The 25,015-nt window shown below is 42.0% G+C and overlaps 3 protein-coding genes across 3 annotated transcripts; 1 reads left to right on the top strand and 2 right to left on the bottom strand.

Annotated features, from left to right (window-relative positions):
* Positions 1–449: 449 nt before the first annotated feature.
* Positions 450–15,972, bottom strand: c1s.2 (complement component 1, s subcomponent .2). Its single transcript, XM_076154626.1, has 32 exons — positions 15,881–15,972; positions 15,471–15,669; positions 15,166–15,346; positions 14,813–14,938; positions 14,343–14,533; positions 14,096–14,243; positions 13,882–13,997; positions 13,696–13,774; positions 13,469–13,603; positions 13,300–13,374; positions 12,388–13,208; positions 10,650–10,741; positions 10,094–10,307; positions 9,715–9,898; positions 9,497–9,631; positions 8,905–9,110; positions 8,635–8,782; positions 8,323–8,441; positions 8,153–8,231; positions 7,905–8,039; positions 7,152–7,226; positions 6,857–7,053; positions 6,552–6,763; positions 6,086–6,456; positions 3,706–3,817; positions 3,237–3,468; positions 2,830–3,007; positions 2,518–2,649; positions 2,311–2,385; positions 1,955–2,190; positions 1,442–1,650; positions 450–1,269 (listed from the first exon to the last, which is right to left on the bottom strand). Exons 1-32 carry the CDS (start codon positions 15,892–15,894, stop codon positions 936–938), a joined length of 5,760 nt encoding a protein of 1,919 aa, XP_076010741.1. The 5' UTR covers positions 15,895–15,972; the 3' UTR covers positions 450–935.
* Positions 15,973–16,056: 84 nt separating this feature from the next.
* LOC143003909 (tumor necrosis factor receptor superfamily member 5) lies at positions 16,057–22,224 on the top strand. The gene is made up of 8 exons (XM_076154688.1): positions 16,057–16,814; positions 16,956–17,081; positions 17,209–17,355; positions 17,558–17,651; positions 17,934–18,010; positions 18,818–18,934; positions 20,280–20,411; positions 21,226–22,224. Exons 1-8 carry the CDS (start codon positions 16,742–16,744, stop codon positions 21,405–21,407), a joined length of 948 nt encoding a protein of 315 aa, XP_076010803.1. The 5' UTR covers positions 16,057–16,741; the 3' UTR covers positions 21,408–22,224.
* Positions 22,225–22,443: 219 nt separating this feature from the next.
* Positions 22,444–24,781, bottom strand: rbp5 (retinol binding protein 1a, cellular). Its single transcript, XM_076154689.1, has 4 exons — positions 24,279–24,781; positions 23,748–23,932; positions 23,289–23,390; positions 22,444–22,510 (listed from the first exon to the last, which is right to left on the bottom strand). Exons 1-4 carry the CDS (start codon positions 24,352–24,354, stop codon positions 22,457–22,459), a joined length of 417 nt encoding a protein of 138 aa, XP_076010804.1. The 5' UTR covers positions 24,355–24,781; the 3' UTR covers positions 22,444–22,456.
* Positions 24,782–25,015: the final 234 nt, after the last annotated feature.

Here is a 25,015-nt window from a genome sequence, read left to right as displayed (position 1 = left end):
CCGCTTATTTTGTTTCCGTAATTCCGTTTTAAACTAAAAATGTACCTGAAAGCAAATTGTCAGATTCTGTTTTTTTATACACGTTCCAATCAGGGTAAAGTATGAAATAAATAAATAAAATTTGAAAATTGTGCATGTTCAAATAAAGTGCTTAACTTCAATAAACTTAAACTTAAACTTAAATAAAGGGAGCAAAAGATTGAATTTCCCATTTTGCTGAGTCTGTGCGTAATGAAGGAGAGCTCGACACCAACACCTTCTGCCACTACAGACAGAAAGGAAGCCCACAAAGAGGGCCTGGCCAGCAGGTCTAGAGACCCCCTGGGCTTATATTAAAAGATGTTTGTTGTTATACTCAGTTGTTGCCGTCAACAACATGAAGCAATGTTAAAAGCATCGTTGATGTTTTTAACATTTAGATGTAGTTATTTATAGTAATATTGAATGAATCAACTTTTCACAGTTTAATACTGAAGTGAGGTACAGCGTGTTTGTTAGTATAGCTCTGTACAATCCTGCTTCCTGTTCATATTGTCCTTTCATTGTTGTCCCGGATTGAGGCCTGTAGGTCTCGCTGTCACAATTCACCTCTGCTACCATGAGGCCTCCAGCTCCCTTGGCTCTGAGAGCATCCTCAGAGATTGTGTTTATTTATAGGAGACATCTCCACAACCTGAGATCCTTCATGAAACCATTTCATGATAGACTTCTACAAAAGTGCATATGCACAAGATTCTTTTCTAAGGTAATGGAGACATAATTTAGAGGTTAACAACATAGTAGGCTATAAAACTTACTTTATTTGTCAAGTGACAGTGTAAAGTGATATATAGCTATTTGCTTTATGTAAAGATACAAGCAATGTTTTATTCCAAGCCTTTTATAATTGTTTTGTTCATCTAGCTGTCATTAACTTGTGATGAAGTACTCTAAAGTCAGTTCTCCTTCATGGTTTTCTTGATCCAGTCCAGGTAGTTTGCAATTTTGGTATAGACTCCATATGAGTCTGGCTTTCCACAGCCAGACCCCCAGCTGACAATCCCTGCAGCCCAGAACTGACCATCAGTTTCCAGGGCAAGGGCACTTCCACCATCACCGCCACAGGCATCCTTCCCACCTTCAGGCACTCCAGCACAGAACATGTTGTCGGTTAGAGCATTACCGTATGCATTGTTGCATGTCTCCTGGCTCACAAGGGGGACTCTCACATACTTCAGGTTTGAAGATGGAGGTCCCCGCGTTTCCAAAAGACCAAAGCCTGAAACCAGACTGGGAAAAGAGAGAGAGAGAGATTGATCAGTGAATAGAAGAATAAATAGGACTCGTTAAAGGCTTGAAGTGTATCAAAGGTTCCATATGAATCAAATGGATATATTAATATATTGCTGTATAAACTAATATATAATCATTATGGATTGAAATCACTGGTTTCTGATTGTACCCCATCATCCCAGCGTTGTATGTAGCATTCTCTGATGGCAAACTTATCGGCTTGATTGATGAGTTGAACGTGATGGGGTTTTGCAGTTTGATCAAGGCGATGTCGTTGTTGTAGTCAACGATATTGTTGTATTCAGGATGGACATGGATTGAGGCAGCGTACACACTGGAGACACTCATGGGTCTAATATTGGTAATTCCCACGTACATCTGTAAAAACAAACAGTAAAATGCAAATTAAATATGTAAGCAGCAGGCTCAGATAACACCGCCTGTGTTGTAGCCTACCGCTGGCCCCTGAGATCCCCAGCACTGCATGTTTTCCATTTCTCCCTGTTACACACACCTGATTGGCTACACGTGGTGTGTTCACTTGATCAGAAATTGGTGCCTCCCAGATTTTGGCTGGTTAACCCCTGATTTACCAGATCAGGTGTGGGTTGAGCTGGGAGATTGACAATATGCAGTGCTGGGGTACTTGAGGACCAGGGTCAGGAACCATTGTCCAGCTTACCTGTAATGAGTTATTTGACACTTGGTTCCCACCATTTGTTACTTGATGTGCTGCAGTCAAAATCCAGCGGTCTGTAATCACCATGCCTCCCCCCTTTTGATGTGGGCCCAATAACACTTGCCAGGGGATACTATCAGCTGGAGCATCACTGCCTCCAACGATCCTCTTAACCCGCCGATAGTGATCATTATCGCAATGGCGACTGCCGAAGTGGTAATGTTTCGTCCGACCACAACCTGGAGGGGAAACATGCAAGCTTGTGTGAGAATATGTGGGTTCACTGAAGAACAGGCTCGATTTTGCAGTAACAACAAATTGCAATTTTCAAAATATGGCATTAGCTGTCACAACAATACCTGGCACACATGTCGCAGACCTCATAACATCACAGCTGGTTCTCCACATTCCATCTTCTTCACAGGTGACGGTCACTGAAAACCAGTGCGGAGAAGAGATCAGCATTTGTTTGAAGTTGAGGTTCAACCAGAATTTCAACATTCATATAATCACATGTGATATTGTTCATATTCATATTTTTGTTAATAGAAATTCAGACGTCTCACCATTTCTTCCCTTATGAGGATAGTGGTAAAGATCACAGCTGTACTCAAGAACAGTACCGTATTGATTCCCTGTGCCAGAAATCAAGGTTATGCTTCCCTCCATTAAGTGTGGCCGTTCTCCACAATCAATTACTGTAGAAATGCAAGACAATGGTATATCAACATTTTGCCAATGAGTCAATGGAAATATATTGGCTTGTTATATGATCATGACAAATGCAGAAGGGATTGGCCACCTGGAATAGAACTTAAGTTGTGTTTTTTTTATTATAAAATTGTGTTGAGAGAAGAAAGGAAAAAAGAAAATGTTACTTATATGCTTGTAGTCTGCAGAGAAGCCAGCATACTGGTGAAGGTCTGAAGGAGAACGATTTGCTTGGAATAGGAGGGTAAGTCTGTTGCCTGGATACAGGATGGGATCTTTGCCAGGATGACTGGAGGAATTCTCCTGGCCACAAAACTTTTGCAGAACCCTATTTTCATAAAGAACCTGAAACAACAACACATCAGGATCTCACAAAGTTGTTTGTCAGTTAGTTAGCAGGAAGTTTGTTGAATTTCTGACTTATAACTCCTGAACTGTGAGGCACGGAAGAAACTTTTGTTTTTCTCTAGGTTCCTCCAACAGATTTCTAAACTAAAATTCCAGATTCAAGCACGACAACACTACTCTATTGTTGTGTAGATCATATCATTTGAAATTTTGCTATGGTTCTGACTGTTAGGGAGTCGAGGAAGCAGCTTGAAGAATCCATCATGTCCAGGTGTGTAAAGGTGAGCTGGATCCGGTGGCCTTTAGCTGCCTTGAGCTCCCATTGCTCTGACAGGTTGGGAGGATAAGGCTCGGGATACTGGCGGGATTTGATCTGTGCAGTCATTCCAGACTCGGGGCGACCCTCCCACGACCAAACACCTCCAACCAGCCACCAATACTCTGACACATACAGAAACCTGGAAATGTACAAAGACAGAGAAAATTCGATTTGTTTATCAGTTTGCGCTCAGCAGTGCTTCTGGTCCAAAGTTGGTGTAAACAGAGAGGAAAGCAAACAATGACCCAATAAGCATAAGGGCAGTGACCAACTAACATAGCCATGGTTTTCTATATGGGACACTGAAAAAATAAGAATTCACCCAAGATTAAAGACCCTCTGAAAATGATCCCAATAATACTTTGGCACCACATACACACACATGTTGCTGTCAAATCTTACCAGATGATACAGTAGTTCCAGTCCATGTCTAGGAGAGGTTCGTCTGAGTGTGAACTGATCTGCTGTCGTAGCTGAAATGTCTCTCACTCAGACAGTCCAGTAATATCAAACAGGCTGTTGCAGTGTTTAGCAACATGGGGCAACGAGTCAAATTTTGTTTGTCTTGGCAAACAAAGTTCAGTGTTGTTGAAGAACGTTTTGTGACAGGAAGAAAATTGCGGGCTAAAAGAAGCACATTTTGTGGAGAAAATGCTTGAGATTAAAAAGCAAAAAGTGACAAAAGGAGCATGAATTCTGAGGGAAGGATTGAAGTTGATTGAGGAAGAAAATGAGTAACAAATTAAGTCATGGTGGATCATAGTCACCAATATGATTGAATGTGGATAGACTCAAGGAATTCAGATAAAAGATGAATGTTGAAGTGATGTACAGCTTGTTTGAAGGACCAGATCATGTATGTGAATCTGTACAATCCTGCTTCCTGTCATGTTGTTCTGACATGCAGAGGATTGAGGCCTGAAGGTCTGACTCACACTTCACCACTGCCCAAAGTAACTACATTACATCATTCTGCTTCCATGAGGCCTGCAGCTCCCTGGGCTTTGGGAGCATCCTTGGCTCCCTCGGGGTCATGTAACTCTTGTGAAAACAGTTTGGAGGTCCCTTTTTCAGACTTAACAAAGGCACTCTTCAACCATCAAAGCTTCTTTTTTTAACATCTGTTTAATTTCGCTGGAACAACAAAATTGGCTAAATATGTTATTAACTGTCACAACAATAGCTGGTATACATGCTGGTGTGAGCACAACATCATCGCTAGAGCTCCACTTTCCATCTGCTTCACAGGTGACGCTCACTGAAAACCAGAGAGAAGAAGAGATCAGCATTTATTTGAAGTTGAGTTTTAACAAGAATTTGTTGTCTAAAAAAGGAATACTTCAGCCAACATAAAAAAAACATCTGAAAATTGGTTGAAGACAGTATACAGTGGGTACAATAGAGTAGACAGAGTCATGGAATTGCATCTAATAAGTAGGTCCACCCAAAAGCAGATGCATTAAAAAAAGAGAAAGAAATTGATCACAAAAATAGCACCACATACATGTTGATGTCCAATCTTACCAGATGATACGATAGTTCCAGCCCATGTCTGGGAGAGGTTCGTCTGACTGTGAACTGATCTGCTGTCGTAGCTGAAATGTCTCTCACCCAGACGGTCCAATGTCAAACGTGTGGAGAAATGGAAGCAAGAACCAAATATTACCCTCCTGATGCATATCTACATTTATGCAGTTGCATTTATGCAGTTGTTGTTGTTCTTACAACACAACAATTGTTCAGAATAAAGGTAATTCACTGAAGGCCCAATGTATCCATAGTCTCTCATTTAACCTGTTAAGACTGAAATGCAAATTTGTGATTGAATGAGTTTTGTCTTATTTCTCTGCCCAATTATCTAATAGAAGTAGATTAAAAACAGTCCTTCGTCCATTTCAATTATTTTACAAATATTTCTCTCACCGTATTATCTCCTACAAATCATATCCTTGTTTTCATACTTCTATAAGCCTAAATGTGAGATATCCGATTCTTTATGACTCAAAAACTATAACATTGTCTGTTGCTTTGCATATCTATAATATTTGATGTATTGTTCTGACTGTTAGGGAGTCGGCGAAGCAGCCTGAAGACTGCTTAATGTCCGGGTGTGTAAAGGTGAGGTGGACCTGGTAGCCTTCAGACGCTCTAAGGTACCATCAACCTTCCTGGTTGGCAGAACAAGGCTGGGAATACTGGGAGGACTGGACCTGTCCATTCATTACACACTCCGGGCAAGCCAGCCACTAACACTCTGACATATGCAGAAACCTGAAAAAGTCTAGAGCCAGAGAGAGAATTTGATTTGTTTATCAGTTTATGCCTTCTGGGCAAAAGTTGGTGTAAACAAAGAAAGAGCAAACAATGACCCAATAACCAAAGGAGCAGCGATCACTCAACATAGTAATGGTTTTCTAAACCAGTGCTTGAGTTGTACAAAGATATTATGTGATAGCAATACTTTCACAAACTACAACCTGGATTTTGTGGCAAAAATGCACATAGCACTTCTAATATTGAGTACACAATGGCAAAAGCAGCATGGACCCTGTAGGGAGCATAGGGTGAAACATTGCACTCACATTTAAAGCAACAGCACCACACAGAAGCAGTTGTGTGATCATACTTTGACAATTTTATTGGCAAATGAAAGATTACTTTTCTTTTGACACATGCAATGAACACTGCAGAAAAGAAAAGGCTTTGGTTGTATCTTATCTAATCATCATTAGAGTGTGATGAAATACTGCAAATTCAGTTCTCCAGCATGGTCGCATCAATCCAGTTTCGGTAGTTTGCAACTTTGGTATAGACTCCATATGAGCCTCTAGCTCCGCAGTCAAACCCCCAGCTGACGATACCTGCAGCCCAGATCCGGCCATTGTCCTTCAGGGAATAAGGGCCTCCACTGTCTCCTTGGCAAGAGTCCTTCTTACCTTCAGGCAGTCCAGCACAGAACATGTTGGCTGACAGACTTGGCATACGTTTCGTGCTACTTGTCATCAGCTCTCTGAACGAAGCGCTGCATGTGTCCGGTGCCACCACAGGGATGCGCACATAATTCAGCTTATTTGTAGCTAACAGATTCTTATTCTCATCTTGTCTAAGGCCAAAACCTGACACCATACTGGAAAAAAGAAGGAAAGAAGATGTATGAGAGATAGTTTTGGATGAAATCAAAACAAAAATGTAAATCAGAACCATAATCATAACAATAATTACCCCATGTCACCAGCAATGTATGTAGCATCCTGTGCTGGCAAACATATGGGCATGACTGATGAGCTGAAGGTGATTGGGTTTTGCAGTTTGATCAAGGCGATGTCGTTGTTGTAGTTTAAAAAATTGGGGTTGTTGTATCCAGGGTGAACATGGATTGAGTCAGCATACACAGGGTCTTTCAGGGCTTCAGCATCGTAAATTCCAATGTACATCTGCAAACAATGACATGTCCACTCAAAACACTATACATAAAGAGAACGCCTATTGTATGATATACTACTACTACTACTACTGCAACTACTCACGTTTATGCCATCTGACCCATGACTTATTCCTTTGACTACATGAGCTGCTGTTAAAATCCAGCGGTCTGCAATCACCATGCCCCCCCCTCTTCCATTTACAGCCAGTAACACTTGCCAGGGGATGGTGCCATTTGGAGCGACATTGCCTCCAATGATCCTGCCAAAACCTGTGATTTGTTCTGTCGGCTGACCACAAACTAGAGTGAGAGAGAAGCACACACTTGATCTAGCAAACCTTTCCAGGCAAAGACCCCAGTTAGGGTGTTAATAATGTTTGTATAATGAATATTAATACCTGGTATACAGATTGGACTGATCAAATCATCTGTATTGGATCTCCACTGTCTGTCTGCTTCACAAGTCAAGCGAACTGAAAACACAGGAAAGATGAAGATAGATAGATAGATAGATAGATATTGAGATAGATAGATAGATAGATAGATAGATAGATAGATAGATAGATAGATAGATAGATTGATTGATAGATAGATAGATAGATAGATAGATAGATAGATAGATATTGAGATAGATAGATAGATAGATAGATAGATAGATAGATAGATAGATAGATAGATAGATAGATAGATAGATAGATAGATAGATATTGAGATAGATAGATAGATAGATAGATAGATAGATAGATAGATAGATAGATAGATAGATAGATAGTTAGATTGATTGATTGATAGATAGATAGATAGATAGATAGATAGATAGATAGATAGATAGATAGATAGATAGATAGATAGATAGATAGATAGATAGATAGATAGATAGATATTGAGATAGATAGATAGATAGATAGATAGATAGATAGATAGATAGATAGATTGATTGATAGATAGATAGATAGATAGATAGATAGATAGATTGATTGATAGATAGATAGATAGATAGATAGATAGATAGATAGATAGATAGATAGATAGATAGATAGATAGATAGATAGATAGATAGATAGATAGATAGATAGATAGATAGATAGATAGGGTGTTTGTCACTGTCATTGATAATAACATTGATTTATAATAATGTAAAAATTACTCACCATTCCTTCCTCCAGCGTGAGAGTAGAATGGTTCATTGCAGTGGTACTGAATAACAGAACGGTACTGATTATTAGAGCCAGAGATGAAGGTCACCCCTCCATTCTTTAATGGTTTAGGTTCTCCACAATCGATTACTGTAGAAGAATAAGATAAAATAATAAATAATAAAATAATAAAATACCAGCATTTTGCCAGTGAGGTATAAAGAACGTGTGTTCTTGTATAGTTAAACTGAAATGTAAAGTACTTTGGCATTCTGGGAGAGGGAGGTGCCACTGTCCGCTGCTTTGACACGAGGTAGAGTAACTCTCGATCTCCACAGCACCCTGTGATGCAGAGTGCAAGCAGTCAATGAAGCGTGAGGACTACGCTCTTGTTCTCATTCATGCAATGGCAAAGTAACAACAGTAACTTAACCGTCATTAGTTTGTATCCTTGGTTACAGCGCACAAAGATGTAGTCACTGTAGAGATATTCATCCATGACAGGAGTGATCGTGCCTTTAGCCACACTGCTAGGATCTGGACACTTCACCCCTGAAAACAACATGGACAACCAGAAATTAAAGACCACAAGCATGTCAACAGTTACGCAACAACCAGATAATGCAGTCAACACATCTTTCCATAAAGTCACGTGTAATCAAATTGCTTCAGTTGTCGATAAATGATCATTGGCTTATTTCTGTGGTTCCCCCTTCCACTCTGTCTCTGTCTCCTGTCTCCTCACTGTGTGTGCTGTAGTCCAGGCTCCAGCCACGACTCAAGCCTTCCCGGTCAGTGTGGTAGTCCAATTTGACAGTGTTGGAGTTTGTTGCTATCAGACCTGGACTCTCTCTCCCACACAGCTTTTCCGGCTCTCTGTTGGGGATGGTCACCTGTGAGGAGAGGAGTAGTATACAGCTTACAGTCTACACTTATTCTACAGGATATCATTCAAGCTCTCCTATTATTTCACAATTCTTTCTGTCAAAATATATTCCATGACCCTGCTCCTTACCTGCAGCCAGGAGTATGGACAACTGGGGCCTCGATCTGTTACCGTATTCTCAATGTGGAAGTTCTCAGTGAAGTTGAGAGAGACCATGAAGCCAGGTTGTACGGAAATTACGTACTGACAAGCCATTCCATTAGGCGAGATTTTAGGATATCCTGGACTGGACAGATGTCCTTCAGGTTCATCAAATATACCATCACTGCACGACACTAGGTTAGTGGTAGAGGGAAGGAGATGTCACATATACTGTAGTAGTGGTTTAAGCTCATGAAAGCAGTGAACACAAGCATACTCAGATTGCAAGCGTTGCAGGCTAGAATTGAGAGCTAGTATTGATTCATTGAGAGGCATAATGTTGAAACTTGAACATTTGGAGTCCACAGTTTGCTTATTTTGGCAGCAAAGCTTTTGAATCATGTTGTTGACAGTTGATGGTCCTGTTGACATTAGTGTTATTGAGATGGAACTGTGATCTCTGTCACAGGGAGCGTTTGGCGTCGCTATGTACAGATATTGTGATTGATCAAAGAAGTCAAAGAAACTATCAAAGTTTTGTTAGACTACACATTAAGAATCCTTAAATACTTGTACTCACGGACACAGGTGTGCTTGTCTGAGAGCAGCTCGTAGCCATGGTGACAAGAGCAAAGGAATGAGCCGAGGGTGTTGAGGCAGATATGAGAGCAGACTGGACCTGAGCCATCTCCAGATTTTGAGCACTCGTCTTTGTCTGATAATGAAACACACATTCAGCTAGCATTGAAATGTTTAGGGTCGTGACTGGAAGGTGACAGAGCAGAATCAAAAGCCTACCTATTGCCTGGTAGTGAGCGGAGAAGCCAATGTTCTGGTGGATCTCTGGGTTGGTGTCATCTGATTGGAATATGAGGGTGAGTTTGTTGCTTAGAAACAACATAGGTTGGTTGCCTGGGTGATTCCCATCTGCTGAATTCTTTTGGCCACAAAACTTCCCCAGGATAGTCTGACCACTGAGAACCTGGAAATCCAACAGGAAAATCAGAAAATAAGTTGGAAAAGTAGGTGGGGAAGAAAGAGATGTAGTTAAATGTTCACAAAGATCAGAATGTACAGGTTTTCAATAAAGCTTGAAGTCAACTATTAACTATTTAAGTCCCAGGTTCTTATGTATTGTCTGAGATGTTGTGTAACTGCGTTGTAACGTGGCTCTGACTGTAAGGGCGTCGTAATAGCAGTCCCCAGAAGCTTCAATGTCCAGATGTGTGAAGGTGAGCTGGATCTGGTAGCCCACAGGCACGCTGAGATCCCACCGCACCACCTGGTTTGGAGGGTAAGGCTGGGGATACTCGGGGGAGTGGACCTCACCGTGCATCACAGGCTGGGAGGGAGGCAGCCGCCGACACTCACACACTGACGCATACAGAAACCTTGAAATATGCACGGAGAGAGAGCAAGCAATCTGTTTGTGCTCAGCTGCTGGTCCAAAGTTGATGCAAACAAACAAAAGGTGACACAATCTCCATGAATGCAGCGACCACGTATGATTCACCAGCTTTCTATAAGATACACTGAGAACTGGTTCAGTCAGCGAAATTTTGAAAACTGCTGATCTGTAAAACCAATTGTGGACGGAATATAGCACTCAGTTATCCTAATGGTCGCAAATGAGAAGCACCTACATACTTATGATATTGTGAATTTCAGTACAGAAAAATGAATTTGTCAGTACAATTTACACACTTAATCAAACCAAATGTGTCCAAACTTACCAGATGATGCCGAGTGTCCAGCCCATGTCTGTCATACATGTACAAACGTGTCTGTGCACAACCTGAGCTGTTGTTGGAAATGAACAAATGTCTCAGATTCAAGTTGAACATTAATGTCATGTCAAGTCTGTCATTTCCAGTAACAACGGTGTGTTAATGCCAGGAATGTGTTTGTTGATCTTGGCAGGACAGAAGGACAGCTTCACTTTGAATGGTAGAAAAACCGAGTTTAAACTGTAAAAAAAAATAGAGAATTAAAGAGAGAATTATATGGGAAATAGATGATATAAATAAAGTCATCAAGTTATCTTAACATTTTGTGACGCATTTTTACTATCAATCTTTGAAATCTTGTAGCAAGGGACATCAAGCAGTTTTATTTTTTCAAACCACTAGGTGACAGTAAAGCATCACGACCTCACACAGAGGAAGGAGAAATAGATCAGTGGTCTTATCAAACTTGGTAAAGTGTAGACATTTCTCTGAAAACAAATCCAAGTGTTTTAAAACAGCTCAAAGGACTGTATAGAGGATTGTATAAAAGTGTTTGCCGAAAGTGAGTGCGAAAGTGAGAGAGCGAGAGAGCAGACAGCGAGAGAGCTGTTGTCTTCCCCACTGACTGCCAAGGCCCCTCACACGTTGCTCAGTATGACATCGTCAAAGCATTGAGCAGGTCAGGTTTGGGGTTAGCTGGACTACATTATTGAAAAAGTGCTGTATCTCATGAATGAACTAGAAAAGCATTTTCCTGAAGACAATTTGAAGTGATTACAATTGCTGAAAATGTTTGCCAAATGCTGAAGACGTGCCTGAAATTTTTTTCTGTGACGGTTTCTGTACCTGAAAGTTAGATGGTTGTGAAAGTATAAAGGGCCTGAATGAAGTTTGAGTGTATTTTAATAGGGAATAGATGAAAACGGGAGCATGATTTGATTTGATTGGTAGAGCTTTGGCTTTTGCAGACCTTCTTTAGTGGTGGATGTGGGTGAGGGTTAAGGCTGGACTTAGGGTTAGAGAAAAAAAGAGGGCAAAAAAGAATGAAAGAAGGAGAGAAAAAGAGAAAAATAGAACAACAGAATGGGGAAATGAGAAATTCAGAGGGCAAAAATGAACAAAGAATGAGAAAAAGAGGGCAAAACAGATCAGCGAAGAAGAGAAAAGGAAAGAACAAAAAAACAAGAAATATTTGAAAAAAGACGCAACTTGCCGTATGAATTTCAGCAAAATGTGCTGATCATGCTCCAGACTGTAACCTGTTTGATTCCTTACTGGGAGGCGGAGTCATTATTGGATGAAAGCTCGGCCCTGGCTGGGGTATGCACCCTCTGTAAGTGCTCACAGGGCTGTTGTTATAAATAACTAACAGGATTGATGTTATTGTATCTAATTATATTGTGAGCCCTTACAGCTTGTATTTTCCGAAAAGCACACAAGAAATCAGACATCTACAAATATTTGATGAATGCTTTTAATTTGTTTTGTAATTAACACTTACACTTAAATGCATGTATTGACATAAATTGTACATGTTGTTACAATGCACTAATTGTTCTACAAGAAAGGAATAAAAAGAAACAAAAATATAATGTCTCAAATGATCTCAAATGCTGTGATTAAATGACAAAACGTCTAAAGGAAAAGAAAATTTCATCGTGATCAGAGTTTTTTTTATTTGTAATGGAATTGATTTTGATTTTGATTTTGATTAGATATTGCATGATTTTCTCCTTTCTCTTTAGGCCTCTCTCTCTGCGTTTGCCATCGTCTCTTGAATCCAGTTGACATAATTCTCCACTTTGGTGTAGTAACCCTTGTACACCTTGGATCCCGCAGCTCTCACCTCCTGGCCACACGGCGGCCCCCAGGAGACAATGCCTGTCAAGCGATACGGCCCTCTGCTCTGTTGGTTTCCAGTCCCCAGCTTAGGCAAAACAAATGGACTCCCACTGTCCCCGCGACAGCTGTCCTTCCCCTGAGCTCCAGCACAAAACATGTTTCTGGTGAACACACCACGCCTGCCACTAAAGAGGACAGACGTGTCCTCACACTGTCTATGGGGATACACTGCCACAGAGGTATACTTTAACATGAGTGACATTCTATCGTTTTCTTTTAGTCCCCAACCTGAAATTGAGCCTAGTTCATTTTCTACAAAGCTGTTATTGGCATCTGGCAGACAAATAGGAAGGAGGCGTGGACTAAGATTCACTCTGGAGGTAAATCTGATGAGAGCAATGTCATTGTCAAAGTTAGTGCGTTCCAAAATACCCTTTGTATAGTCTGGATGAATTATGACCCTCTCAGCTTCCAGGACATCAACATCAGAGGGCCTTGATGACAATGCTGCATTTATCAGTCCACCATAGACAGTTAAAGGTCCTGTACCAACCTTTTCCACAACATGAGCTGCTGTTACAGCCCATCGATCATTGATCAGTGTCGCACCTCCTCTCATCCCGTCTTTAATCAGAAGCTGCCAAGGAATTTCATTCAACGCTGCGTTCTCACCCCCCAAAATTCGGCCTGCGTTTGTAAGTTCGTTGTTCGGCTTTCCGCACACTGAAATACACAAAGGTTCATTAAAACATTCAAAAGGGAAAGGCATAAGTCCAGGATAGATAAAGACAGAGATATACATTGAAGGCCCTACCTGCAGTGCATCTGGGCAGGTCTGTCTTTCCGTCAACTGATTCCCAAAAACCTTTGCTATTACAAATGTATGTATCTAGAAGAGTGCACAAAGCATATCAGGGACTCAATGATAAAGTACGGGGTATTTAAATAGATTCAAGTAAATGTACACTTTGCTCTGCAGTTACCATGGCCTTCAAGCATGTAGTATTTTGAACAGCATTCAAACTGGATCTCAGCTCCGTACTCTGTGCTTTCAACATCAGATTTGACCAACTGAACAGTTCCATCTATCGGGATGCTGATAGAACCACAATCCCAAACTAGAAAGGAGGACCAACAAAAAAACGATTGTGAACTTGTTGATATAATTAACATCAAAATATTGAAATGAATGACTGATTGCCAGACGCACTTTTACAGATGTGAGCTGGGCTCCATGTGCCTGTTATCTGGCATGTTGCTTCGTACTCTGTCACCATCTTGGTCTTGGTCTATTTCACAGACGGAGAGCCTCATCAGATCAAACTCAAAGCCTGTTTGTGATATCTACTGTACATTTTAAGGGTGAACGATTCTGACGTATTCTCTGTACACTCACTGTATCAACAACATAGCCAAGATCACAAGTAACTGTCACTGTTTCACCCGGCTGATATTCTGTTTGCAGAGGAGCCATAGCGGAATTTGGGGATATCCCTCCAACACAGGCCGTACCTGCAAGTTAAAGAACAATTATGCTGAACAAAACATTTTCTATCAAATATTCTTTTGTCATTGTGTGCCATTTTTGGCAGATGCGAATGCTGATGTACCTTTGGTCGTGTAATGGAAGCTGAAGCCTTTATTGGAGCCAAAGCCATCTGAGGTGAAGCGGATTTTGAGGTGATGGGCGTAAGTATGTAAGAGAGATGGGGCCGTGTTGCCACAGAATGTCCAGACACGCCCAGAGAGAGTCTCCACCTGGAAACAAGACAACACAGTTCACACCATGGCGGCCTTATGACCTACAGGCTGAGATTGTCTAGACAGGGTGACAAACAAACAAATGTAGCCTCTTACTGTGAGTGAGTCCACGCATTGGTCACCAGATTTCTCCACGTCAAAGTCTGCAGAGAAGTGCAGCACCAGCTGTAGGTGGTCCTCCACAGACAGAGTGTACGTACAGATGGCATTGTCTGAATATGGATCGGGCCAAGATGGGCTGGAGATGGAGCCCTCACGCAGGCCGGAGAAGTCCTCAGAACAACTCACTGTGACGAAGAGAAAAGCGTTGACACACACAGAATATGGAACATTTATAAGACACTTTGTCCATTTTGTCTTTATCATCCTCTCTGTGCCAAGTTTCACTTACTGAATAAATTTCACATTTCTCAATTGTTGCTTCTTCCTCCTTTCTATTTTCACTTCATCTTTCAGTTCTTTTTCTTCTTCTTCTTCTTCTTTTTCTTTCTTTGGTCGCCTATCTTCCTGTCTCTACTCACTCCCCCCACTGTACAATGTCTGCTGTTCCTAAAGTAAAAGTGTACCTGTGCATGTGTGGTTGTCAGAATCCAGGTGGTAGCCGTGGCGACAGGAGCAGTAGTACCCTCCAATAAAGTTGTGACAGAATTGGGTGCATCCTGTTTCTGGGTCTTCCTCACATTCATCAAAATCTGAGGGACAGTAAATCAGGTTTGATGTGGCAAACTGCAGTGTGTGTGATTATAAAAGTATCCATAATGATTAAATGCAAGCAAATATAAACTCAATAATTCAGAGAGTGCTTTTAGGTGCATTATAAGCTCTTTTAGGATGCATGACAGCTAAATTGAACACACAATAACACTTAGAGGGAATGGATCAGATGGATTGATCCACTCTGTATTTCTCTGCTTCTCACCTCGCACGGTGTAAAAACCCCTGAAGCCAGTGAATCGCTTGATGTTGGAGTAATCAGAGTGAAATGAAAGTGAAAGACAACCGCCCGGGTTGGAGAGGAGCAAAGGGTTCACAGAGGACTGGAGCTCCTCAAATTCAGTTTTGCCACAGAGAACAGAAATGACTTCACCGTTTGAAAATATCTAGAAACGGACAGGAAAAAATATTATATTATTATCGACCAGAAATGAACAGTCATTTCATTGTTTACTAATTCTGGGTTGTTGATTTTTATCCCTTTGACCTTCTGTATTGAGGGAAACAAACCTTCAGCGCGTCATTTTCACAGTCTTTGCTATTCTCCATGTTCAGGTGTATGAGCTTGAGGGAAAGGACGTGACCTTTAGGGGCACACCTGCTCCAGTTCAGACTGGAGTGGGGCATGTAGCCAGTGGGATAACCCGGAGACTCCACCCATCCCAGCAGCTTGGAGCAGTCAGAGGGGAAGAGCAGGACAAGCAAGACACTGTGGGCAGAGTGCGGGAGACATGGTTGAGAAATACAAGGGAAGGGATGAAAGAAGTGAGGAAGAGTTAGAGAAATAGAGAGGTCGAGAAAGAAACAAGATAAAGTATAAAAGAGACAGAAAAGATGCATAACTCACAACTAACTAATGACTAAGTTCCTTTCATTAACACAGTGATTATCAGTGTTAAAATGTCAAAATTGGAACCCACCTTAATCTCAGCATTGTGCTCCGATCAAATGTCTTCACATATAAACTATCTTCCTCTTTTCATATTAATTCCCTTTCAATTCCCTCTCCCCCCCCCCCCCCCCTCTCTCTCTCTCTCTCTCTCTCTCTCTCTCTCTCTCTCTCTCTCTCTCTCTCTCTCTCTCTCTCTGTGGGTACATGGGACGGCTGAGAGACGAGACCAAAGATCAAAACAGGAAATATGAGATCAGATATTATTAATATCAAATCCAATTCTCAATCCTGCAACCAGGAGGGCAAAGGTTGAGTGGAGACAATGGGGAAGAGGAGAGAGGAAGGGGCGTAAAAGCACAGAGGAAATGTCTCATTGTGTGTACATTTCACCCGCAATTAAGAGGGCCAGACATTGAAAACACATTGCACGGCCCACAACGGAGTAAGCTCGTGCTGAGAGGGCGACAAGGGCAGGAAGGAAATGGAGAGAGAGAGAGAGAGAGAGAGAGAGAGAGAGAGAGCTGTGGGGGGGGTGGTAAAGCACAAGCGCTTCACTGGGGTTTTCCACTGTGTAGGAATAGAAAAGGCACATAGAGATACGTGAGGCGGAGTGACGAGGGGAAGCACAGTCTGTCACACATGGACGGGAGGAGAAGGTGAACGTGGGAAAGCGGCAACAAGGACACTTCAGCTTCAGTGATGGTCATCGAGGGTGGATAAGCTCTGATAAGTGAGACATCTGTCAACAAACTCAGGCGCCGGTTTACAGGAAGACTCTACAGGACGCATGCTTTTTGTTTAGTTTTTTTAGTGCCAAGCTTAAGGGATTTCACACACACACACACACACACACACATAGGTAGAGGACTTGTTCTTAAGCGGGCTTGGAATGGCCAAAACAGAGTGCAGACCTGAGGAGTATAGGAGTTCTGGTGGAAGATGCTGCGCTCGCTGCCCTGCAGGTCAGTCTGACATCACTCTCACCTCAGCTATCATATCATCCTGTCCTGTCTGTCATATCATATCATCCTGTCTGTCTGCTTTCTTTGTGGATGGCAATGTTTAACCAAGTTAGCCTGACTTCTTTTCTATCACGTCCTCAGGAAAATACATCCGCAGTGACTGTGACAGCAACAAGCCGACTGAATGTGTCCAGTGTGAACGTGGACGCTACACAGCCACAGTAAACTCCCTGCGTGAATGCTACGACTGCTTGGAATGCAATCACAGTAAGAACACACACAAGTGCACTGGACCACTCACCCGTCCCCCTTCTCGCCTTTGTGGCCTTTTCTCCACTCGATTTTCATTCTCAGGTCTCTCTCTCATTCATTTTTGCCTCTGTGTCATTCTCAGGTAATAAGAAATGGACAGAGAAGGCGTGTATGGCTGATGAGGACACAGTGTGTGCCTGTATCACTGGCTTTTACTGTGGAGATGACAGCTGTGAACACTGCCAGCCTGTGACACGCTGCCCTGTAGGGCACGGGGTCAAGGTTAAAGGTGGGCTCATGTTAGACAATAAAGGCAATAAATATATCATTGTGTCAAGACGATTGTGTGAAGGTTGGAACCATTGTTATTATTGTTATTATTGACCATTGAGTCTAGAATCTTGATTCAGACAGAGAACATTGGTTTTGTCCAAGTCCAGTCATTGTCAAATCAGAGTTGAAATGAATTTACTTTGTGTTTCTTCTTGCAGCGACTCGCACAACCAACACCGTCTGTGCGGCGTGTGAGATGGGGACCTACAGCAACGTGTCCGATTTCCAGTCCAGCTGTCAAACACACACAAGGTCAGGTTGTCTCCATTGTCACAGCGGAGAGACGAGGCGGATATAACGCAGTGAATGAGAATGAATCATACGCTAACATTGAGTCGGAATGACTGTTAGTTTCGGTTGTCTTCCCAAATCCACAAACGTAAAACATCACACCTCTGCAAACTGAATTAGTTCAATCACACTGAGGGTTCCGTGTTTTTCACGCCATCAGCAGTGTTGTCTTTTAAGGGTTTTAATGACTTTCACTGGGTTTTTGGTACACGCACATTTATCATTTTTGTTTGTCTCTTTCAGATGTGTGGATTTGGGGAGAGTGCAGACAATTCCTGGAACCACAACATCTGATGCCTCGTGTGGTGACTTCAAGTCTCGTAGGTTCCCTGTTATGACTTTGGTCTGAATTGACGTCACTTCAAATCTAAACTTAGATGTTAATGGGGGAAAAAAGAGGTGATGTCATTGTAGCTGATGTTCTTAGTGACTCAGTGAGTGTAATAGAATAGTCTTGATGGCTCTTTTGTCACAGTGAGGAAGGTGCTTGCTGCCTTCCTGTGAACATCATATGATTGTGTTTTTTAAAGGGGAAGTAGAGGATGAACAGATGGGAAATCAGAGGGAAGAGGACAGCATGAGGTTGCCTTGGTTCAACAGTTTGCTGTTGTGTTGTTGAAATGTTACTGCATCTGTAGGGAGTAAAGAGGAAGAGGAAGAGTCAAAGTTTGGGTAGCAGAACACTCAATATGAACAAATGGGCTGGGCAGGGATGCAGCCTGGAGGTCGGACCTTTCTTTTATGGCCTTGCATGCCAGGACAAAGGGTTTCTCAACTTTAACTTCTAACTCTGAGCTGAGACGACCAGGCACAGGGAGGACAAACAACCGGTCTGTGGGCAAAGAACACGGATAGAACCTCAATCTCTGCGTCTTGAGCCTTGATTGAAAAACTAGGTTCACTCAGTGGATGGTTCTGGATGTTGGGCAAATAGCCAATATAGTATGTACAGTATGCAAATAGACCAGTGCAGCTGAAGCTGATGTGACGACCAAAACTAAAGCACACAAGAGATAAAAGCAAATATCAGAGGGAAGGATTCCACCGTTAACTTTGGCAGAAGCTAAGACCCTTTTGACTCTTAGTATCTCTCTCTCTCTCTCTCTCTCTCTCTCTCTCTCTCTCAGATTGTCCATGGATGTTACCTGCCGGCCTGTGGTCAGGGTTTGCAGGGTTTGTGCTGACCTGCCTCATTCTGCTCGTCATCGTCTGCTGGCTAGCTAAACGCAGATCGCGGCGTGCAGGTGTGTATAATATGTCACAATGGTGGGTGATTCCTGTCTGTGTTTCAGTTATTTACATACATGCGTATGACAGCTTTCCCACTCAGTTGCAGTTACCGTGAAACGTAATCACATCACAGAAAGGTCACTGCTTTACGTCGGTCGCACCGTCTCACTCTTTCCTTTACAGTGAGTAAAGGTACCTGAGTTTCCGAAAAAGAAGCAACATCTTGGGCATCGAGTTCGATTCAGAAATACGTAGCACTTCTGTAGAATTTTGCAGCAAACCTCAGCTCTTATAAGGCTGTGTTGCTCAGACACATCAAATAAAGATCTGTCAATCTCCTCTAAAAAAAGCTTGGTGCGACGATAAGCTGACTTGCGGAAACCACATCCTGTTACAGTCACCCTGACACAGTCATTCCGCTCAATGTGACGCACATTTCTCAAGCAGCCAACTCATACACAGAGAATATATGTTCTACATATGTAACTCTTACTAAATGTTTTGGTTGATGTTGACGTGGTGTAGTTCAATGGCATTTCCAGTGAGGCAATGTGCTGCGGCGGGAATTTACAGATAAAGAATGTACAGAGAATAGATCGACTTGATTCAGAAACGACTCGGTTCTGCTGTCAATCTTTAAGCCAGATCATTGCTTCAAGTCAGAAATGCTTCTTAATGACCGAACCTTCATGGCATTATGGGTAGAATTCTGGTAGTTATGGGTCAGAATTCGGACATTCACTGACTTTTCATTTGACAGTATTTGGATGTTTTTGAAGAATTTGACATCCTTCAATGTCTAAGAACAAACAAAAACAGCTGAGGGACTAAGCGGAGTCCCTCTGACTTATGAAGTTACATCAGCAAGAACATCAGCCAATAGTATATTTCACTCTTTTCAAGTTTCCAACGCTGGAATCATTGAGGAGGAATTTAAGGAATAGAATGGAAGCAATACTACAAATTAAGTAAAGCTCTACATTCCAAAATGTTACTCAAATATTTTTACTTTAAAGAAGAATGAAAGTAAAGGTTCTCAAAAGTACTCATTGGCCCCCATTTTTGACAGTTGTAATGCAAACTGGGAGTTCTTCACCTCTGACAGATGCATCATTAAATCCTACACATGATTATTGGGGTGGTATAACTGCTTGGAGAGCTTACAGCGCCCCCTTTGGACAAATCAGCGCCACTTGCCATGTTTGCCTTAGGAAATCACTGAAATATTAAAATGTTCATCTGTTCCTGATGCACTGATTTGCTCAAACCATCAGCAGCATCTCTGTCAACATCATACGAGACGTGAATACAGCAGTGATCAGTGAGTTGTTTCTTTGTTTCTTTGTTGATGTCTGACAGGCAGCTACAGTGTTCCTGCTCCTCCCGCCTGTGTGTATCCAATAGAGTTGCCTTTACCCATCACAGAGCTGAACGGCCACTGCCAGGAGAGATGCAGTGAGAAGGAATACCAGGCGACACTTTTTCAACAAGGTGACCAACACACACACAAGCTTCACAAAGGTTGATTAACAGTAGAAATACCTCAGTTGGAGGATGTTGCAATTATTTCTTTTATAACTGCTTCCAGCTTTGAACATATTTGCCAATGATTCTATTCTATATTGGTTTTATTCAAAGCCAGATACAGTGTAGAACATATGTAGGATTTAACGATCGCTCCAAATATAAGATCAGGTGGGCTGTCAGACTTCTTTGGGAATATTATTTCATGAATCTACAGCTGTGATTGTTAAGGTGTAGTGATCAGAATTTAAGTTTTGGAGGAACTGTGAATTGGACTGTTGTACAAAGTTGGTGAATGTGCGTCAGCATGTACTGCTGGCTGCTATCCATCATTGTTGCTTTGAGCTTTGCTTCTGAAAATTAATAAAGAAACAAAGGAGCTGCAATACAAAGGAGTTCATATAAGTCAATCCAAAATAAATATTATTGGTATGGCAGTTATGTGGCTGCACAGAAACATATTGTTCATGACCAAAACTTGTGTTCAGCATCCATCTGAAACATGAAACAATGGTTTAGCTGGAAACTGTTGTGCTTCAAATGACATCATCCTAGTTGTAGCTGATTCTTTGGATTTGGTATTTAGATTGTCGGTATGGTCAGATCAGAACTTATCAGTCATCCCTCAACAATAGCAAAAAAAGCTATATTTGCATCATCACTAGTCTATATCTATTTTCCGTTCTCGTCACATTAAGGTGACACATGATGCAAAGTGTGTATTTACACAGCAGTACAACATGGATGATGATCATGCTGAATATTGCTGTTATCTCCCCAGTTGATAGTGTGGTCAGCTGCTGCACACCACAGAGTTTGGACAGCATCAGTCCCTGTATGCCACTGATGACTTCAGTTTCAATCAGTGAATCCAATCACATCAATGGAAAAGCAGGAAACGGGACCAGCAGCTCTCTGCCGGCGCATTCAGAGCCGCAGGAGGACGAGTGGTGTGGGACATAACCAGTCACGTTCTGTTCATAAGGCCTGACGTGGACATGAGATAGAAGCTGTCTCCCTCTTGGACATCCAGGAACTTTTGTAATTGACTTAAGTTTTGTATAAGCAAAGGCTGTGTAGGATATGCTATCCTCAAGAATTGAATGCAGTTTGGTGATTTGCTGCCCTCTGTTGGAATTAAGAAGAAATTCAGCTCAGATAGTGAGAAACTTGCTCCAAATGCAATTCAGACCACATGTGTCATACTTTAAACCAAAACCTAAGCAGGGCGTCTTTATCTTCAGGTTGTTTTTATCTCATACAAGCACAGGTTTAACGTCACAATTTATAATTATTTAAGGCCACACACTAACGTGAACTCACAGTGCCACAAAATAAAGCTTATGTGGATTTCAGGCATCGTTTTTGATCGTTGTGTAACCTATTTTGGATTAAAGACTGACCCTTTAAAATAACCGCCGTATTTCAAATGATCTTAAATAAATCATACTGCTGCAAATGTGTTTGAGAAATTTGGATAAAAACACGTCCGAGCCTAAACTGTAATGTAAATTTGACCTTTGACCTTTAAGAATCAGACAGTGTTCCCTGTCTAAAATGGAAGAATGGAAGCACAAAATCAGATTAATGACATTATGAACGCTGGATAATGATGAGCTTAAACATGCAGCAGTGAAGCACAGCTGGTGTGTTATTTGTTTATAACATAGTGAAGATAGTGCAATATGAGGAAGTATGTAGAGAATGTTTACACAAGTCACTCTACTCTTTGCCAGATCTACTCATTTTTAGCAACATTTAGTACCATTAAGCAGATACAGTTCAGAAACATGTAAATAGGAGCTTTTACAGTGATATGCACATACACATGAGCATCAAAGTACTGTTTTGGTTGTAAACTCATTTTTTATGCCATTATTGTGAATGTTGTTGATTGTAATAAAAAATAATACCAAACACTGACCGAAGTTATGAATCAAGTCACAGGGTTATTGGTCAGGATTAATGAGTTGAGGTTATGTGATTAAAATGAAAAATATTTTCCAGTTACTTCACTCGGCCTTCTTGAACACTTGCTTAGCAACCACGCCTGCAACTCTCATCTCCTGCAAAGGGAAAAGACCAAAAGGGCAGTTAGAGGAGGACAAAGAACGGGGGGATGGGAGGGAAGATGGAGGGAGAGAGCACCAGTAAGACACTTTAAATGATTCACACATCTGGGATGGTGTCCAAACAGAAAGACCCCCCTCCCCCTTCTCCTCACACTTTGACCTTGTAATCTGTCTCTCCCCCTTTCACCATCAGCTTCCCTCCTCTTTATAAACCCACTTCCCCCCTCACTCACTCCCCATTAGTCTCTCACAGCTCCCGTACCCTCGAAAATCAACCATTTACTGGGCTGATCCCCACTGGCATTTCTTTCCCAATTTGAAAAGCGTGACTGAGACTTTGTTTCTTCATGCTCCTGGTTTAAAAAGACGTATAGGCAACCATGTGAGAGCTTATCAGTAGAATTGCCAATTGTTTACTTTAAGCAGTTCTGACAGATTATCTCCAAGCTTCAGCAGAAAGTATGCAGATCGACCAAAACAAGAAGGTCCAATCCTCTACTGAGTCCCTGATTAATGCTAAGCACTTGGTGAAAGAAGCACATTCACATGTCTTCTAGTCCTTTTGTCCTCCTACAATGAGGCCACTCAGATCTCTCAGTGTGTGTAGTGTGTGTAACTTCCACAACCAATCCTATTTGCATGTATATCTATTTCAACATCTTTCCCCAAACATGTGTCCTTGTTCCTGTCCTCCCTCCGCCCCCAGCTTTAGGCCTCTTCCTCAGTTCTCTTCTTCACACCCAAAATACAGCCAGAGTATATTATACATTACCAAGTGCAGTATGTTGCCCTCCAGCCAGTGTGTCCAGCCTCGTCCCTCCTTCTCGCCTCTTTGCACACAAACCAGATTGTCTCCATCCCAGCTGACTGTAGTCTGCACAGATACACACATGCAGTGTTACTGTGTGCGATTAGAATGTTAAGTCGTCCAGACACACACACAGAGAGACGCCAGGCATGGTGCCAAGCAAAATCAGCTAGAAACATTTTTAATTTAACACTCTATTTGGTTTTTAGGCCTTAGATTTTCAGTATGTTTTGGTTTGGGGTGCAGAAGAGGTCACCAGAGTATACACACACACGCACACACACCAGCCATTGTACTCAAAGATTAAAACAGCAGGTGGTAGCTGCAGCAGAAAATCACAGTTACATCAAGTCTTAAACAAGCACGCACTCACAGAGAGAGAGAGAGAGACAGACACACACACTGTATCACACACACACACACCTGGCAGATACGACCATCCACTGGACCCAGGTCCTCAGTGAATTCCTCCCCAATAGTGAAATCCATGAGGAAGTTCTTGAAGGTGGTGAGGGTGCGGACCTTCATGGCTCCTGTAGCTGGATCATGGCTGATGTCTTTGGAGGGCTTCAGCAGACACACGATTTTCCTCAGGGCGAAATTGATATCTAACACACACGCACACACAGAAAGAGAGAGAGAAAGTGGAGAAGAGGTGAGGAAAATAATGCAACAGTGTGAGACAGAGAGAGAGAGGGCGGGGGTCTGGGTTCACATAGAGGACAATCCTGCGGTGTGGCGTAATTTCCATTAACACTAATGTGGTGTTGCAGATGAATATGGTCCGCATGGCCTCAATAATCATATACATCAAAGCTGTTTATCATACAATGGAACAGCAGGGAAGTGCAACCAATAACCGAGCTGTGGCGAAGCAAATAAGGCTTCACATCCCGGCACTGATGCACAGATCACTTAGTATTAAATATTAAAGACAGAAAGATAGAGTCTTACCTAAAGCCGCGAGGTAAGCGTCCATGTTCTCCTGCTCGATCATATTGTAAACACCGGAGTAGTTAGGCTTAGACATGTTTCTTTCAGTGCCGGACTATTGTTCCTTGTGAAACCCCAGACGATATGAAACTCCAAACTCTTCCTACGCCTCTTTATCCTTCTAAAAAAAATCCCTCTCGATTCCCACAGATCAGCTGCAGCCGTGTTTGATATCGATTTCACTTACGCAACTTTCCCCACACGAAGACGGAATCGAAGTCGGATTTCGCGTAAAGTCTCACTTTCGCAACTGAAAATCCGCGCAGCGTTTAGGTGCACAATCTCAGGAAGAGTGAAAGATTTTGCTTGATGTCTTTTATGGCAACTGAAATGATCCACCAAAGACGCTGGATCTCCTGTTGCATCTCCAGTCCAAACCTCCCCTGCGTGCGGTTGAGATGTGACTCAATCCGGCTGGGAACAGGCGTGTTTCTATAGGACCACACGAAAAAGCATTCATCCACAAGCCTCTTAGAAATAGAGTGCGCACCTATTTTAAACGTTACGGCCCCTGCTTTAATATGACTGGCATTAATTCAAGGAATGCACATCTGTTTTTCAAAATAAAGGCAGGAATTGGTCGAGTTTGGGTGAATTTTGAATAAGCAAATGACTAGCCTATTTCATGTTGAGATGCACATTCTAATAAAAAAATGAAGCATTTCCAGTAATTGGATCCCAAATTCGCTTATAGATAA

Source organism: Genypterus blacodes, unplaced genomic scaffold (assembly GCF_046128005.1).
Source record: "Genypterus blacodes isolate CSIRO-AG114 ecotype Tasmania unplaced genomic scaffold, CSIRO-AGI_Gbla_v1 ptg000063l_1, whole genome shotgun sequence".
NCBI lineage: Eukaryota > Metazoa > Chordata > Actinopteri > Ophidiiformes > Ophidiidae > Genypterus > Genypterus blacodes.
The sequence above is the reverse complement of the archived record's forward strand: the minus strand, read 5'-3'. Positions and strand labels throughout refer to the sequence as shown.